At 34.3% G+C, this 18,577-nt stretch overlaps 1 protein-coding gene across 20 annotated transcripts in view; it reads left to right on the top strand.

The window, feature by feature from the left end:
- The window catches only part of KCNT2 (potassium sodium-activated channel subfamily T member 2), a 430,036-nt gene that overhangs the window by 365,686 nt on the left and 45,773 nt on the right, over nt 1-18,577 (top strand). For 19 of the 20 annotated variants that reach the window (XM_078355173.1, XM_078355170.1, XM_078355168.1 and 16 more), the window contains 2 exons: nt 14,281-14,382; nt 17,326-17,409. The exons of the other annotated variant lie outside the window; for it this stretch is intronic. In XM_078355173.1, coding sequence (XP_078211299.1) covers nt 14,281-14,382; nt 17,326-17,409 — 186 coding nt within the window. The remainder of the gene's footprint in view (nt 1-14,280; nt 14,383-17,325; nt 17,410-18,577) is intronic. 20 annotated transcript variants of the gene reach the window in all.

Here is an 18,577-nt window from a genome sequence, read left to right as displayed (position 1 = left end):
ATAATCAATCTCTTCTAGTTATTTTGAAATACACTATAAATTCTTATTAACTATAATTTCTTTACTGTACTGTTGACTACTAGAATCTATTCCTTGTATCTAACTGTATTTTTTGTACTCATTAACCAGCTTCTCTTCATTCCCCTTTCCTCCATTTCTTCCCTAGTTTTTGGTAACCACCATTCTACTCTCTATCTCCATGAAATCTACTTTATTAAAAATCTTCCACGTATGAGTGAACACATGAGATACTTGTCTTTCTGTGCCTGGTTTATTTTTCTTCACATAATGACTATTTTGTTAAGAGAAACCATCTATGTTGCTGCAAATAACACGATTTCATTATTTTTACAGATAACATAATATTCTGTTGTGCATACATATCACCTTTTCTTTAGCCAGTCGTTTGTTGATGAACACGTAGGTTAATTCCCCATCTTGGGTGTTCTGAATGATGCTCTTATAAACATGGGAGTGCCTCTTTGAAATACTAATTTTCTTCTGGATGTCTACCCAGCTGTGAGATTGCTGGATCATGTGACAGTTCTGCTAGTTTTTTGAAGAATGTTCATATTACTGTCCATAATTGCTGTACTACTTTGCTTTCTTATAACCAACAGTTTTAAGCATGCCCGTTTCTCTTCATCCTTGCTAGCATTTGTTACTTTTTGTCTTTTTGATCTTTTGATGATAGCCATTCTAACTGGAGTTATATGATGTCTCATTGTGGCCTTGATTTCTGTTTCCCTCATGATTAGTAATGTTGAGTATTTTGTTGTTTTGGGGAGAAATGAGCGGGTTACTTTCGATTCTGCCATCTTGGTGACAGCACTTGTGTCCATTTTCCTTTCCATCTGACCTTTCTTTGATTGTTATCCTCTCTTTTGCTGAATTTTTCTTCATTATTCTTGTCCTGAATATTCCTATCACCACTAGTTTTCTCACTGTTGCTTTTCGTGTTTGAAGGTCATTGACCCTTATCCCAGCAAAGTAGGCGTAACAGGCATTGCAGACACACAGTAGAAGAGCTGAATGGAGATGGAAAACATGAGGAGAAAAGGAAATGGAAAAGAAGAAAACAATAATTGAAGAAAAGGGAAAGTTTTGTCTCATTTTCTTCCAAAGGCTTCTTTTCTCTTGCTTTGATGTACTTACAAAGCCTTTTATTCATGTGTATATCTGTGCACAATTTGCTTCAAGACTGCTTTCTTTAAAATTGCTTTTGAGCGATCAGAATGGTGATCATAATCACACTATACAATCATACGATAATCACACTCTGATGTAAGAAGCAAAATAATGAAAATGTGAGATGACTAGGTGGTATAATAAAAACAAATACTTGGTCTTTGTCCCTGGTTCCTGGCTCGGACCTTCAAAAGTCTTTGTAATTTTCTGTGTGATAAGAGTATGTTTTGGAATTCATACCCTGCAACCATACTAGATGCCATGTTAACGAAGGGACTTATGGAGGGGGCACCTCTATAAGCTGCAGTGGCCACCAGAAAAAGAAAACTCTGATTGAAAAGTTGAAACTTTTAGCCTTTACCCTCGACTCCAGGGAGGAGAAAGGGACTGGCCGGGGCGGGGGGGGGGGGGGGGGGCTGTGTTTCATCACATGGCTCATGATTTAATTAATCATACCTGCATAATGAAGCCTCAGTAAAAACTCTGAAAAGTGAGGCTTGGACTGCTTCCTGGTTGGTGAACATGTTGATGTCCTGGGAGAAAGAGGCACCTCAACATCATAGTCACAGAAGTTCCTGTGCTGGGGGGACCATTTAAGACTTTCCCCCACACACCTTTTCATCTACTGTTCATTTAGAATAGCATGTAATCGTATGTATAGTGCTTTTGTTGTTCTGTGAGTTATTTTAGCTAATTATTGAATCTGATGGTTTACGGGAGCCCCAAATGTGTAGCTGGGTGGGCAGGAATACAGTTGGCTTGAGGATACCTAGGACTTATGGCTGGTGTTTAAATTGGGCGCAGTCGTCTGAGACTGAGCCCTTTAACGTGCGGAGTCTTTGCCAACTCCAGGGAGTTAGTGTCACAGTTGAACTCAATTGTAGGTCTCACATTTCATGCCAGAGAATTGGTGTCAGAATGCATGTAGTCATGTCTACAAATTATATATTACCATTTTAGTCACTGGTAGAACAAAACGATAAGAATTTCTACCAGTGATTGGAGATATCTTCTGGGAGAAATATGGTAAAGATGTCTTTTTTTCAATATATTTTTACTATAGAATAGCAAGAAGGCAAAATTTACACATTCTCAATTTAAACTCAAGTGAATAAGTGTTTACTGAGCACATACTATGAGCCAAATGAATGCTAGACATTACAAAATTAAACCACATAGATTTTATAATTTGATGGGTGACACGTATATGAAAACAAACGAAAGCACATTGTCTTACTAATTTTTTCTGTCCAGACAAATTAAGCTACTTCGTATTCATGATCCAGGTTCTGGAACAGCTGAGTGGGAGTTTGGTGCTACCTGCCAACACTGAATTTGATTCATTAAGAAAGATTCTTATCCTGTTTTTAAGAAAATATTTACCTTGTCTCTATATTCATCCAAAAAGATTTTGAAAAGAATACTAATTAGTTTCTGTTTCTTTAAATGAGGAAAAACATTGCCCAATCTATTCAAGAAAAGTTATGAGTACAATTTATATGGATAACAATTTTTAATGTGGAAATTTGTCTATTTTTAAAAAATAAAAAAATTAGTATTTATTTTGCAGTGTAAAGGTGACTAACTAAAACATAAAAAGGCTGTTATGGCTTAACGTTTTTGTTGCAGATTAAATATGCAGTATTGAAAAATGGAAAGGCATGGCTTCATCTCTGACCTGCAGAGTTAAAAAGAAAAAAAATCTCTCCATTTTCCTTCTTCATCATGGGATATGCTGTTCAGGCAATCTAAATTAATAAAGACTTGCACTTTCATATGGAAACAAGATCAAGTGTACTAGTTAGGTTTTCACATTCACAGTATATGAGAAAATACACATGGAAGGAAAAGTAAAGGGTTAACTTAAAAAGGATTTATTCACAGGAATGCGTGCAAGTAGAGGAAAACAACAGGAAAGCTAAACAAATGAAATGAAGAGGATCCAAACCAATTTTCCCTCTGTAGCTTTTAACTTGCACCCTGTGTGAATATATCTAGGGCACAGAGGGCCACCAACATGTGCCATAATACTGTGTAGGTATCATGCATGACATCAATTAATTTAAACATATCTTTAAGATCATGCTTTGAACAAAAAAAAAAAAGAAAAAAAAGGAAGCTTAGTAGGCAGTATGTTGAGTGGGAATAAACACTGAAATATATCAATCATTTTTCAACTTCTGCAGTGTCTTTATGAGCCAACTAACATTTAATGCAGCCTGCATTTAAAGTTCCTTATTAAGATTTGAGGATTTTATTTTTATTAATTTAGATATATAAAGTACTATAATTTACAGCTAGGCTTTGAAATATCTTTTTGGGATCTCTTAGGAATAAATTGATATCGTATTATGTGTAACCTGCACAATCTGGAAAGCTGATATACCTCTGCAAAATCTTTGCCTCTGCACTGTCAGTGTGATGTGCTTTCTGCATAGTTGTAGACTACTAGCGATTTTATTAAAACTTCTAAAATTTAAATTACATGGTAAAATATCTGTAAAAATTTGTCTATTAATAATATTTCTAGGATTGTGATTTGACACAGTAAGCCCAAAATCTTCAAATTGTGTCACTAAGACGGTGGCGTGCTTAGGCAGGGAGGACATTCACTTCGAATTCAATGTGATTACCTCTCCATGGAAGAGTACCACACAGCTGCTGCATATGTGTCTATTGTCATGAGGAGTTATAGTGAATTGATAAAACCATTAAAGTTGATATATTAAATGCAGAAAAGAATTTATGTGGCTAAGTCAATAAAATTAAATTATTTAAAAGTTATAATTTTATAAAGTTAATTATTTTATGAAAATAAATAATTTATAATACAGTGGTTAACTGCTTTTTGTTCTTAGGAAGTCCAGCAATTGTCTTTTTGTAAACTTACGCACGTCCGCATACGCGCGTGCGCGCGTGCGCGCACACACACACACACACCCCTACAGAAAGAGAAAGAGAGATTGCAGAATTCATTTCACTTCTTGATAAATGAAAGAAACAAAAATGGTTGTAAGTCACAAAAAAGAAAGTATCATCTAGGATGACAAAGGTACCTTTTGAGCATGCTTCCTATTTGATATGTTAAAATGAGTATCAAAATAGACAAGGATGTTAAACCAATGACTTTTCTTTATTATTTCTTCTCCCTCTATATTAGTAAGTGTGTCCATCATTATTTGATTATGTTTTGCTAGTCTGCAAGGCACTACTCATTTTTGAATTCAGAGTCAAAGAAAGTAGAGTGCATCTAATCAGCCTTCCATTTCAAGGCACAGAAAACCGAAATAGGAACCCTGGACTTCACAGCCCAAGTCAAATAAAAGAACATTAAAGGCAACAGAGTACCACATGTATTATATTGGGGAAATGAACACTTACGAGTTTATTTTAAATTTCTTTCTCCTTACTATAACCTATAGAGGAGTTACCTGAGAGATTCTGTGTGAATGCTGTCATTATATTTAGCTTGAACTAACTGGATACAGGCTGAGAAAAGGTTCAGATAATTAATTTACTATTTTCAGTGCATAGATTTCTCCACAAGATATAGAATTTTTGGTTTCTGTAGTTAAAAGTTCTTCCAAATTTCTTTCAGTAATATATTAGGAATCTAAAATTATAGTCTCCACATACTTATTCATATTTGTAAATATTCATTTTCATAATTATACTATCAGATTAATTGAATATGAACATTTTTAAATTACTGTTAACTCTTCTTGAAAAAAGTTTGGTCTCTGGTATCTCTATTATTTCATTTTTTGTAATTTCTATAACCATCATATTTTCTTATTTATGTAATATTTTTAAGCTTAATTCTTGTGGCTTCAAACTGTCAGCAGATCATAAAACTAAACTTAGGACAGTTTTTCTTTAATAAATAAAACAGATAATAGTATATTTATATATTATTTCATTCTTTACTTTGAAAATGATTTTGATCTGTGGGACCACAGTAGTGAATGAAATTAATCATGTGCTCATGTGATTATAACAATTCATCATGTGCTCATGTGATCATAACTGATATAAGCAGTATTTTAGAGGTATAACATATGGGCCAGGCGCCGTGGCTCACGCCTGTAATCCCAGCACTTTGGGAGGCCGAGACGAGTGGATCACGAGGTCAAGAGAGCGAGACCATCCTGGTCAACATGGTGAAACCCCGTCTCTACTAAAAGTACAAAAAAATTAGCTGGGCAAGGTGGCGCGTCCCTGTAATCCCAGCTACTCAGGAGGCTGAGGCAGGAGAATTGCCTGAACCCAGGAGGCGAAGGTTGCGGTGAGCCGAGGTCGCACCATTGCACTCCAGCCTGGGTAACAAGAGCCAAACTCCGTCTCAAAAAAAAAAAAAAAAATAGAAGTATAACATATGGAACAGATTTGGTGTATCAAGACAACAAAATAGTCTAGACTCAGCAACAAGTCATTCATCTGCACTCCTGTTAGTTCAAAATCATGATATAATTTACATTGAGAGCCCTCCATGTCATAAAACTTACACAGAAAAATTATGCATTCTTTGTTATCTTCTAAGGACTCAGATATTTAAATATTATCTTTAAATTTATAGCCTTCCTAACTTAAAGCTAATCTCTTGAATGATGATTTTTAATACTCAATAAAAATAAGACTTCCTAACTAATCTCTTGAATGATGGTTTTTATGCTCAGTAAAAATACTTTTTTTTTTTTTTTTTTTTTTGCCTTACTCAAAACGTAGTTTTTCCACTGACACTGCAGTTAAAAGGAGTGGAATATCCTTTTTAATTCTTATATCAAGACTATATTCTAACCTTTTCTGTTCCAAAATTTCACCCAATGGGGATTGCCAAATACTTCCGTAGACATTTTGAGTGGTTCTAATTTTCCATCTCCTTTCTTGCATTTTACAATTTGTTTTGGTTTTCAGACTTTCTCTTGTCGTGAATATTACTGTTGAATTTGCCTATTTTAGTTATTTTTAGAATTTAGTTGCCTCTTAAGAGTTCAAATTTTTGAACAACAATAAATTCTATAGAACTTAGCTTTACTTGTATTTTTAAGTATTATAGATACATATAGCTTATTTTATAGTTTATAAAAACACAAGAAAGATCATTTTATCTTCTGCAGGTTCTCATTTTAAAAAGTAGAAACGTTTTATTTTATTCTGTGTTTTTATTTTTAGCTGACAAATAATAATTGCATTATTAATTGGGTACAGTGTGACATTTATATGTGTGTGTGTGTGTGCATGTGTATGTGTATCGATCTCACACTGAAGATTTTATATCAATAGGAGCCAAATGCTTGGGTGCTATTATCTACCAGTGGTTTTAAGATTTTTTTTTAGCCACAGTATCCTCTGTTTAAATGAAATCTTGTAAGGAAGTCTAATGTATAAGTTAAACAGAAGACAAAACTGGGTTATTTTTTTATTGCTTTTGAGTTGTTTGAATCCTTATACATTTTGGATATTAACCCCTTATCAAATGTATTATTTGCAGATATTTTCTCCTAATGTATAGGCTGCCTGTTCATTCCATTAATTTTGTTTTGTTTTGTTTCTTGTGTGTGCAGAAGGTTTTTAGTTTGATTTAATCCCATTTGTTTGTGTTCTTGCTGCCTGTGCTTTTGGGTTCCTAGACAATAAATTACTGCTCAGAGCAATATTGTGGAATACTTTCTCTATGTTTTCTTTTAATAGTTTGACAATTTCTGGCCTTACATTTAAGTCTTTAATTAACTTTGAGTTGATATTTGTATATAGGAAGAGATAAGGGTCCAATTTCGTTCTTTTGCTTGCAGATACTCAGTTTTCCCAGCATAGTTTAGTGAAGAGATGGTCTTTTCTCCATGGTATGGCCTTGGCACCTTTGTTTAAAAAAATCAATTGACCATAAATTCATGGGTTTATTTCTGAACTCCTTATGCTGTTCTATTGGTCAATCTGCGTGTCTGCTTTTTGGCCAGTGCCATGTTATTTTGATGACTTTGTAATAGATTTTGAAGTCAGGTAGTGTGATGTCTCCAGCTTTGTTTTTTTTTTGTTGTTGTTGTTTTGTTTTTTGCTCTCAAGATTGCTTTGGCTATTTGAGGTCTTTTCTGAGTCTATACAAATTTCAGGACTGTTTTATATAAATTCTGTGAAAAGTGACATTGATATTTCAATCAGGATTGCAGTAAATCTGAAGATCACTTTGAGTAGCATGGACATTTTAACAATATTGTTTCTTCCAGTTTATAACCACAGTATAGCTTGACATTTATTTGTGTCATCTATAATTTCTTTTATCAGTGTTTTATAATTTATAGTATAAAGATCTTTTACCTCCTTGATTAAATTTATTACTACATATTTTGTTTTTTGATGCTATCTTGCATGGGACTGATTTCTTAATTATTTTTTCAGGTACTTTGTTTTTAGTATAAAGAATCACTGCTGACTTCTCTGTGTTGGTTTCGTACCCTGCAAATTTACTGATTTTTTAAAAATCAGTTCTAACAGCTTTTTGTTGAAGTGTTTAAGGTTTTTATATATTATAAGTTCATGGCTTCAGCAAACAGACAATTTTACTTCTTCCTTTTCTATTTGGATGCCTTTTACTTCTTTTTCTTGTCTAATTGCTCTGACCAGAACTTCTAATACTGTGTTCAACAGAAGTTGTTTGAATGGGCATCATTGGCTGGCCTCTGATCTTAGAGGAAAAGCCTTTAACTTTCCACCATTGAGTGTAATGTTAGCTGTGGACTTTTCATACATGGCCTATATTATGTTGAGGTGCATTTCTGCTATGTCTTATTTATGGAGAGTTTTCCATCATAAAAGGATGTTGAATTTTGTCAAGTTTTTTTTATAGATGCCTTTGCAATATTTGATGTTTAAGTGTGTCCTCAGTAAAAGTGTATATATATATATATATATAGCCCTATAAAACTGGAAAGTTTTGTTAATTATTATTGTATACTAATAACCAACTTCAGTGCCTGATTCATAAAAGTAAATTGACAAATATTTGTTGGTTGCATTGCTTAGAATTGTCTCCTAAGCCATGGAATATTTTGTAGTCAATTAGAAATACTTTATTTTTTTAAGTTACATTTAAAATGTATTTAGTTTACTATGTTATTTTCTTATATAATTACTATTCACTCAGGTTACTTTAGAGCAAGATATGAGTTAGTAGATCCCTAGGCTAATTTCTAAATCTTTTATTTTCCAAAGTATAAAATAAAAGCATTTTGATGCAAGTAAGGAATGTAAATTAGTGATCTAAAAAATTCTGGCCAGTTGCTGCCATGACCTATGATATCTGATTCTCCAAATTTAAAATAAATTAGAAATGTAGATTTTTATATTACATGTTAAATGTTGGAACTTTATTAAACTTCACTAAATTTATACAATCCAAATGAAACCCCTCTGTAGTTCAGATTTGGACTAATTACTGCCAGTTTGTATCTTCTAGCCATATGTTGGTTTTTTTTTTTTTGAGATACAGAGAGGTAGGTAAATGATAGTGTCACAAAACTTGAACTGGAGAGTTAGGACTAAGTATTAGTCATCTCTGATTCTCATTTTTCATGTGTAAAGTCAACATGATAAAGTGCAGTTCGTAAAATTAATCCAAATTCTTCATTGTCCAGAACTAACCGAGAAAGTGATTGTATAATGTATTGTTAAGAGGATGCAATCAGATGGTTGAAATCTTACTTTTCCATATAACTTTAAAGTCAATAGGTTTTGAAAACAGTGTTATAAACATCTTTTTTTTTCCTCTGTGAGGAAATTTAATAGCAAAAAGCAAGAAATCATACATGCAGAGTGATTCTCACAGCAGAAGGGCAGCATCACTGTGTGTGCAAAAGGATCTCACAGGGTAGGTAGCATGATATATATTTTGAAGAATGAGGAGGACCTCATTAGATTAGATTGTTACCCACAGTGATTTGGAACCCAAATATGAGGAAGAAATTTTCAGGATTAACTAAATGGTCAATCATCTTCTGACTTACTAACATCTGTGCTGGGAAGTACTGAAAAGTCATCCCAGAAAGTAGTTTGGGAGCCAGACCTCAGAATGCCCTGAATGCTGAGTCTTTGCAGTTTTTGAGGCAATGAATGGGGAATCATGGTAAGTTTTTAAATGAGGACTTGAGGGAAGTGACATCATCAGACTTGTACTTTCATCAAATTGATGCGAAATTTCTATATTTCTCTGAATGGGACATTATGGGGAAAAGGGAAAGAGTAAGTTATTTTAATAAATTAGGCATGAGATAATAAAGACCTGGTCTAGGATGGTCAGGGTGTTTGTATTGCTTAAAACTAAAGAGAGAATTCTGGGAAATAACTGACCTTAGTGAGATAGATAATACATTTATTTAAGTGTATTAAATTATAGTACATAAGTAAAATAAGTGGTGATATAGAAATGAAGCTCAGGAACAGGATGAAACACACACACACACACACACACACACACACACACACACACACGCATAGATATACTCTAAGGTTGTGCACTTAAATGTATAAATGTAAAGCCTTAAGAAATATAAGACTTAGAGAGCCACAAAGAAAGTAAAAATGGTGAGTTTAACGCATAAGAAAGGTGACTTTAGCTAAGGACTTTATCCAGATGTTCACAAAGGAGAGTCTAGAAAGAAAACAAATCAGAGAAAATGAGCAAGGGGTCCAAGAGTATTCTGGAAGCTGAGATAGAGTGATGTGAGAAGAGAGATCTCTAGAGTTAGAATGTAGTTTGTAAGAAAGTTCAGGTAGGATGAATGCTGATAAAAAGCACTAGATTTAGGACTTACATTGTGATTGGTTCCAGAGGAAAGAATGAAGGATTGTCAAAGAATTATAGTTGAGAAAGTAGGGGATAGAAACCAGTAATTTATGCCAATAAAATTCTTGATTTTTTTTAACCTCCCACACTGTTCTGTTAAATCCAATAGTTTCATCATCTCATTCCATATGGTATCAATGGACACAGATTAAAGGAAACAAAATTTCTTCCAGAAACACATTTCCTTCTTCCAAGAAACACACATGTTCATGATAATAAAACAAATGGAAAAGTGGGTAAGACAAAACATGTAAAAGTGTTCGAAATCTTAAATGCTTTAAATGTCATTGGAATTATTTCACATATTTATATAAGTATTTGTTAGGAAAAAATATCATCAGTAAAACTTCAATTGAATTCAGAATTCTACTAGAAGAGAAATATGATAAATTTAACCAAAAGAAAACATGGTATATGTTTATGGCAACAATAGCAGAAATATTTATTGTAAAATCCAATAACTAGACATACTACAGTAAAAGGACTTGGAATATCATGAACATTACGATTCTTTATATCCTCAAACCTTCCTTTGTTAAAGAACCAAAGTGAGAAGAGAGGTATTGATTGAACCTTGAATATTTGTTTCTTGCTTCCTGCATGCAAACATTGTAAGCATTAAACTATGCAATAAATTGTCTTTTTATCTAGGCCGCTAACATAAGTAGAACAAATTTATTTTTTTGACCAAATCTCACTGTCTGTGTGCCAGGCATTGTGTTAGGTGTTATATAAGTAACAGAAAGCAAAATCATTGTTTCTGCCCTCCTGGAACATAGGATCTAGCTGAGATAGATAATAAACTAAAAACATAAACAAGGTGTATAGATTTCAAAAAAGCTATGAAAGTAATAACAGGTTATATTCAAGAGTAACTTCAGAAAGACATGTTTTGAATAGGTGATAAGGAAATACCTCTTTGAGGAGGTAATATTGAGCTACAATGCTACGACCAGCCAAGCCCAGCCCAGTAAAAGACTGGGAAGTAGAGTTATAGGAAGAAGAAAAAACTACAAAGTTCATGTTCATATTAATATTCAAACAACTGATAATAAAAAAATCACATTTCAAGTGCTTCCTATATTTATATAGTACTTTTAGAGGTTTTATCTTGTTTTTTTTTTGTAATAACAGTGGGATGTAGATGTCAATATGAATCCCAATTCACAGTTATAAAACTGAGTAACAGAGCTTAAGTAACATGTAAAAGGTCATGAAACTGGTAAGTGGAAACACTTGACCATTGTCTGTTGTATTGCCTGTATTTTCCATGCTTTTAGGAGGTGGACATGTGCACTGATGTCAAAACTCAAGTCCAAATCAACTTGTGATCTGATCTTTCTCCACACTTCGTATTTTACAGAAGGTGCCATCATCTGCCTCACTATTCAGAGACCTGGGTATCATCCTCATCTTCTCTCTACTTTCCTACCAAATTCAATCATTATATCCTCTTAACATTTAATGTCTAAATGTATTTTGAATAAGATCTGTTTCTGCAAATATCACAGTAGAATGGACGTTCATCTCTTACTAGGATTGCTGCGTTAACACGATAGTTTATCTTGCTCAGTTTTCCCCTGCCACCTCCTCATTCACAAGCCATTTTCCATATTGTCATCAAAGTGAGCACCCTAAAAACATGATCATATCACTCCTCCTCTTAAAAAACACTTTAGTATTTCCCCCATTGCCCTTAAGATGAAATTCAAAATACCATGGTTTCAAAGTAGGGTAGCCACATGTCCTGTTATTTCTTAGACAGTCTCAATTTTTATCATTGTTTTTCAGTGTAATTCTTAATTGCGTCTCTTTATTCTAAAAAGTATCCTGGTACTTTAAGACCTAGTCCAGAGTTACTGCTTCAGTCTCATTTCTGATCTTTCCATTCAACCCATACACTTAAACTCTATACTGTATTCATATGGGATTACTTGTGTTCCTGAAGTCTCTCAGGCTTTTGTTACTTGCACTAGAACATGCTGGGCATTCTGCTTATAGCTTTCTACTTATCACTCACTCTTCCCAAATTTACTGGCTAATATCTACTCAATTTTAGGTCTCAACTTAGACCTCACCTCTAATTCAGCTCTCTGGCTTTTCTACTAAAAGAATAAGCTAGGTGCCCTTCCTAAGTGTGTGTTGCTGCCTAATCATTACATATATTCACCCAAGTGTTTTTACCCGTTTTGCTGTTGGTACCATTCACAGTAGTGTAAGTTCTTGCAGACAAGAAAGCATCCCTGTTTGTTTAACTAGCTCCTGGCCCTATATATATATAATACTGTTAACTGATAAGATTTTATTAGCTCTGTATTGGAGCTCTGTATTCCTAGCAGTGGGGATGATGCCCTACACAATGTAGGTTCTTAACACGTATTTGTTAAGTAACTAATTTAATGTACAAATGAATACATTGGTGTTTGGTGCCTTCAATAGAGAATGGAATTAATTTTAATTGGTGTTGCTGTTTAAAGTGATAGCAAAGAGATGTGTGGAGACAGGAAGAACTTATTTCCTACAGGATAAGGACCATTGGTTAAAAAACTGTTCTGTATTTGAATATATAGTGTGTGAAGTGGTAATTTAATTTGAGCCAAGGAATGTTTGTGTGTTTTGAAGAGTAAACATGGCATCAAGTTCTCAGGGGTCCCAGCACTTAATTCTGACTACTCCCTTTAACATGGGCTTAACATATCATGGCTTTGTCTTCTCCAGGACACTTGTTACACCCTGAGAACCAGATTTGTCCTCACATTCACAGGGAAACCTACCTATCTCACAATAAGAACAGCTAATTCCAGTCTCTCCAAGCCACTCACATGAGCTGTTCAAATTAAGCACTCTTTACACCTGGGTTTATAAATTAGAGAATATACTATGATTTAATATATATTATTATGATGTCTATGTCTATAGACAAAAATGTGGAACCACTTTCCTATCCCTTGCCTTACCTTCTTTCTGATCTCAAGTGAAGATCCTCTTATCCTGATAATCATCTTAGCTAGATAGACACTACAGATGCACGTGAGATGGGAGGCTTCCCTTCCTTGAGAACCCACAAACGTGTTACGTTAGAAACAGGAGCTTACTTCTGTTGCCTCAAGAAGTGAAGTTTCATGTATTATTTTCTCAGCTGTATTAGTTTTCCCAGTAAATGGAATTTGTCAAAAGAAACCAGCATTTTTGAGGTTACCATTTGTTAAATAGAAGTTTAACTTACATTCTTAAGAAACTCTTCCAAACTTAAACAAACTTGACATTTGCTCTCATACCTTCATTTATGGAAGGAAAAAAAATGGCAAAAGAATTTTTAAAAAGAAACCATCGCACATCATAACACCACCTCCAACGCATAAGTATTCACAAATACATAACAATTTTGTGTGTGTGTGTGATATACAGAAGATTAGCTGCAAACTGATATGGCGGATGCAGTCTATCAGTCACGTGGAGAAATGAAACTAAGGTGACCAAAAGCTAGAGACTACTGGATGTAAAAGGACTGTTTTAGTCTGTTAGGACTACTGCAACAAGTAGACTGGGTGGCTTATAGACTCCAGAGGTTTATTTCTCACTATCGGAAGTCTGGGAATTCCACATTCGAGCTGCTGGCAGATTTGGTGTCTGGTGAGGGCCCATTTCCTAGTTCATAGATGGCACATGGTAGAAGGGGCAAAGAGTTCCTCTTTTTTTATGAGGGCATTAATTGCATTCATGAGAGTTCCACCTCCATGACCTAATCACCTCCCAAAGGCTTCACTTCCTAATACCATTACCTTGGGGATTGGGATTCAATGATGAATTTTGAGGGGACATAAATATTCAGACCAAAACATGTCCCTCCCTGCCTGTTTCATTGTTGTTCTCACACACGAGAATATTTAAAAGCAGGTCTTCTTTGAAGTGTTATGGTACATTATGTGACCTTAGTGTTTTTTTCACATTTGAATCAATGGTTTTTATTGGTTTCCATAATCATGTCTCTTCTTGTATGCAGAGTAAATATATGCTTAATGTACAAAAAATATTAACCCTTCTTCACTTTTGGGTGTTTGAACTGAGAAAATTTGGTTATGAAAACTAGAGGGCTATTTTAAAAATATAATTATAAGTGAAGTAATGACACGTTTATAGCTAAGAACCATATAATGAGAATTTTTTTTACATACGTCAACACAACTTACTGAGGCAGAAATGCATAAAATACGGAATGCTCACAAATTTTTCTATCTCAAATTTCTGAACAGAAAGAACGAGAGAGAGGTTCTAACTTGGCCTTTATGTTTCGACTGCCTTTTGCTGCTGGGAGGGTATTTAGCATCAGTATGTTGGACACTCTGCTGTATCAGGTATACAGATTTTTTTTCCTCCCTAAAATGATTGTTTTCTGTTATATTTAAATGAATAATACATCTAGTGTTTCCATGCGGCTATTAACTTAAAATTGGCTCCAGAAGTTATTCATAATTCTATTTCATATACTTAAAGACATAAATGCTCCTATGAAACATTTTGTAAGAAAAATATTATTTTTAAAAATAACCTATGGAAATTATTTTAGGCATTCTTTTGTGCCAGTTCCCTGCAATGTTTAATACATTTAATACATTTTAGTACATTTTGCATGTTACTCCAAGCATATTACTGGATTAAAAACAGGTAAGAAAAAATTACCAACTTAATAAAAACAGCATTTTTTATAGTATACATTTTTTCCCGATTTGAACTAAAATACCAAATTGTTGTCAATAAACTGATAAACTAAGGACATTTTAAGAATCTGCCAATTATTGCATATCTTAGAAAAATATGAAAAAGACTACAGCAACTAAAAACCATTGAATTTGTTTCTGAATGCCAACTTAACTTTTTCATTTTATCATAGATAAGAGGTTTGTGCAATGTTAATTCAAAATATAATCTTTTTTGTCTCTGCCAGAAACTGAACAGCAATAGTATTTCATTTTCTCCGATTCAAGTAATCAGACAATCTCCAAATATTTCCATTAAGAAGAAAGATGTATTTGTAAGGCTTGAAATTATTTGATAACATTAATCTCAAATTAAGCATTTTAGCATTTTATTGTACCTATTCTTTTTGGTTATTTATGTACCATCTTCTATAATTGCTTGACTGAACAAACTAAAGCAAAGAGAATTAAATCTTTTCTGCAGACCTTTGAGCTAATTTTGCCCATGAGTATGCCTTTAGCAATGTCAGAAACCATCTGCTTGTGTCAGATGAGTGCTGGAGCAAGCACAACAAAGTAGAATAAATACCCCTATTATCCCTAAAGTTTCCAGACATATTACGTGGTTACTACAGGAGGCAGGGCTCCCACTTCAAACATGGTTATCGTACACACATACTTCTGATCTCTTAAAGAGATTAAATTGCAGGGGATGGTTTATTTGAAGAAGAGTGTTGAAACTGAATATTTTATATCAATAGGAGCCAAATGCTTGGGTGCTGTTATGCCCCAGTGGTTTTAAGATATTTTTAGCCACAGTATCGTCCGTTTAAATAAAATCTTGTAAGGAAGTCTAATGTAAAAGTTAAATAGAAGAAAAACTATTCTGTAGAAATGAAAAACAGTAGTTTTTTTCTTTCTCTTTATTTTGGTCTCATGTTTATGTTATAAATAGAGATACAGGAAACTGGATGAGCTTCTGAAATCTGAAGAAAGAGCGAACTAGAACTATATATTTTTAAAGTCTTTTTATATATTGTTTTGGAGACAAAGTCTTGCTCTGTCACCCAGTCTGGAGGACAGTGGTGTGATCTCGGCCCACTGCAACTTCCACCTCCCAGGTTCAAGCAATTCTCCTGCCTTAGGCTCCCAAATAGCTGGGATTACAGGAGTGCACCATCACGCCCAGCTAATTTTTGCATATTTAGTAGAGACGAGCTTTCACCATGTTGGTCAGGCTGGTCTCAAACTCCTGATCTCAGGAGATCCACCCACCTTGGCCTCCCAAAGTGCTGAGATAGGTGTAATTAAGACTGTGCTCGGCCTAGTCTTGAACTGTAACACAGTAAACCTATTTTGCATTTTAATTCAATATATACCTGCATGTGTGTATGTATGTATAACTGAAACAAAACATTACCAACACACCCTTTCTGCTTGTAATTCACTGTATTATTTTTTATCATACTGAATATACTCTATTTCATTTTAAAAACTTGCTGACATTAATTCATAACTATTTTGTGACTTGTTTGAAAAACATTAAGTAGAGGCTTTTGGATTAGTAAAATCCAGAGCATAATTTCTCTCCAGTGGGACTTTTGATCTGTTGTCAATGGTTCTTGAACGATTTGGAATTATTTTTAGTCACACTCTCTTTAACTGTTTACTAATAATATGGTCTATGTGTTTGTAAAGACCATTCTAGCTTTCAGACTTTCCAATATTATAAGAGATTCACTGTCATCCCAGGGAAATGTTGTGATTCAGTTTATTTATTAATTTTTTTAAGGCTCCATTTTTGACCTGGTGTGTTGGCTCATGCCTGTAATCCCAGCACTTTAGGGTGGCCAAGGTGGATGGATAACTTGAGGGCAGGAGTTCTAAACCAGCCTCACCAACGTGGGAAACACTGTCTCTACTAAAATACAAAACTTAGCTAGGAGCCATGGCACACGCCTGTGGTCCCAGCTACTTGGGAGGCTGAGGCAGGAGAATCTGCTTGCACCTGGGAGGCTGAGGCTGCAGTGAGCCGAGATCACACCATTGCACTCCAGCCTGGGTGACATAGCAAGACCATGTCTCAAATACATACATACATATATACATACATACATACAGATGTAGAAGGCCCCATTTTATCATGAAGTGTTGTGGAAAGGGAATATGCAATAATAAATGATAAAGAAATTTACTTCACTAGCTTAGAGCTTAATTCTAAAAAAGACTGACATTTTTCATTGAAAATTTATTTTAATTGTTTTAAGTTTTTATGATGGTCATTTCATTTGGGGTTTTTGTTCTAAAAATTCTAAAAATGTTTTTATCATTTCTAATAGCACGCATAAAATATAAGCATAGTGAGATATTTCTAGATGGAAAAGTATTTCCGATGTTTCCTTATGAATAGTTTAACTATATATGTTTTTCTAGGATATTAACAAGATATGTTACATTTTTTTCTATGGAGGTTTAATAATGTGTTATGAGAAATAATCTTTTAAAAGTTGTTAGATGTTCACACTTCTAGCTGTTCTACACATCTGATACACATTATATATAAATACATATGTATATTTTGTTCATTTGCTTATCTTACAGTCATTTGTGAAGGATTATATGATTTCTATCACGAGACTTCTGTTGGGACTGGACACTACACCGGGATCTGGGTTTCTTTGTTCTGTAAGTTGATAATCTCTAGAATAGAAGATTGTTGTGATAGAAGGTTCTGAAGTCTCTCTACCATATACTTTGCTAATTCTTCTATGTCATACGTTATTTTTTGTATTGTGAATCCAGAGTTGCATCTGAGTTTTTAAAATTTCTTTAAAATTTCAAGAAAAGCATATTATTTTTAATTAATTATCATAATAAATAACTATTTTGTTTAAAATGCCAAATGAGGCCGGGTGCAGTGGCTCAAGCCTGTAATCCCAACACTTTGGGATGCCGAGGCGGGTGGATCACGAGGTCAAGAGATCGAGACCATCCTGGTCAACAAGGTGAAACCCCGTCTCTACTAAAAAAAATACAAAAAATTAGCTGGGCATGGTGGCGCTTGTCTGTAGTCCCAGCTACTAGGGAGGCTGAGGCAGGAGAATCACTCTAACCCCGGAGGCGGAGGTTGCGGTGAGCCTAGATCGCGCCATTGCACTCCAGCCTGCATAACAACAGCAAAACTCCGTCTCAAAAAAATAAATAAATAAATAAAATGCCAAATGAATATTTTTTTGATAACTGGCAATTTGAGACTGCCATAGGATGCAATACTGCCCAGGCAAGGGGTGATCATACTATTCAACTCCTTTGTTTTATAGATAAGTACATTCTTATCTACATTCAGTATAGTCCAACTGTACTGAATGAAATTATTTGCTAACAGTTCAGATTTACAAGAAGCAAAGAGGGACTACAACTTTGTTTCCTGTTTGGTAGCACTATGCTTATTCTACTACACATCTTTCTCAATATGGGCATTATTAGAACATTGGGTAGAACAAGTCATTATGGTACTAGAGTGTCTTTTTTACTTTAAATTTGGTAACATCAGTAGACCCTGTACATCAAGTACCAGTGGTGGCCTTCAGTTATTGCTGCATGCAAAATAGTGTCCGTATGCTGTACATTTCCCAGTCAATTGCCATTGCTCTATTGCCTACTGATACCGAGCCAATATAATGTCATGCTGCCCTAAATTGAGTACTTGGATTTCTTAAGCTTGGTCATGTATAATAAATAAATTTAATAGATAGATAAGCATAAAATATAACTTTGAGGTTTGCAAACACTAATAATTTCTGCATTTAAGAAGTGAAAAATGCTTGAGCCAGGGATGTCAGTTGAGGCTGCA

The sequence above is a fragment of the Callithrix jacchus genome, chromosome 18, assembly GCF_049354715.1.
Source record: "Callithrix jacchus isolate 240 chromosome 18, calJac240_pri, whole genome shotgun sequence".
NCBI lineage: Eukaryota > Metazoa > Chordata > Mammalia > Primates > Cebidae > Callithrix > Callithrix jacchus.
This window is presented reverse-complemented; position numbering and strand designations above follow the sequence as displayed.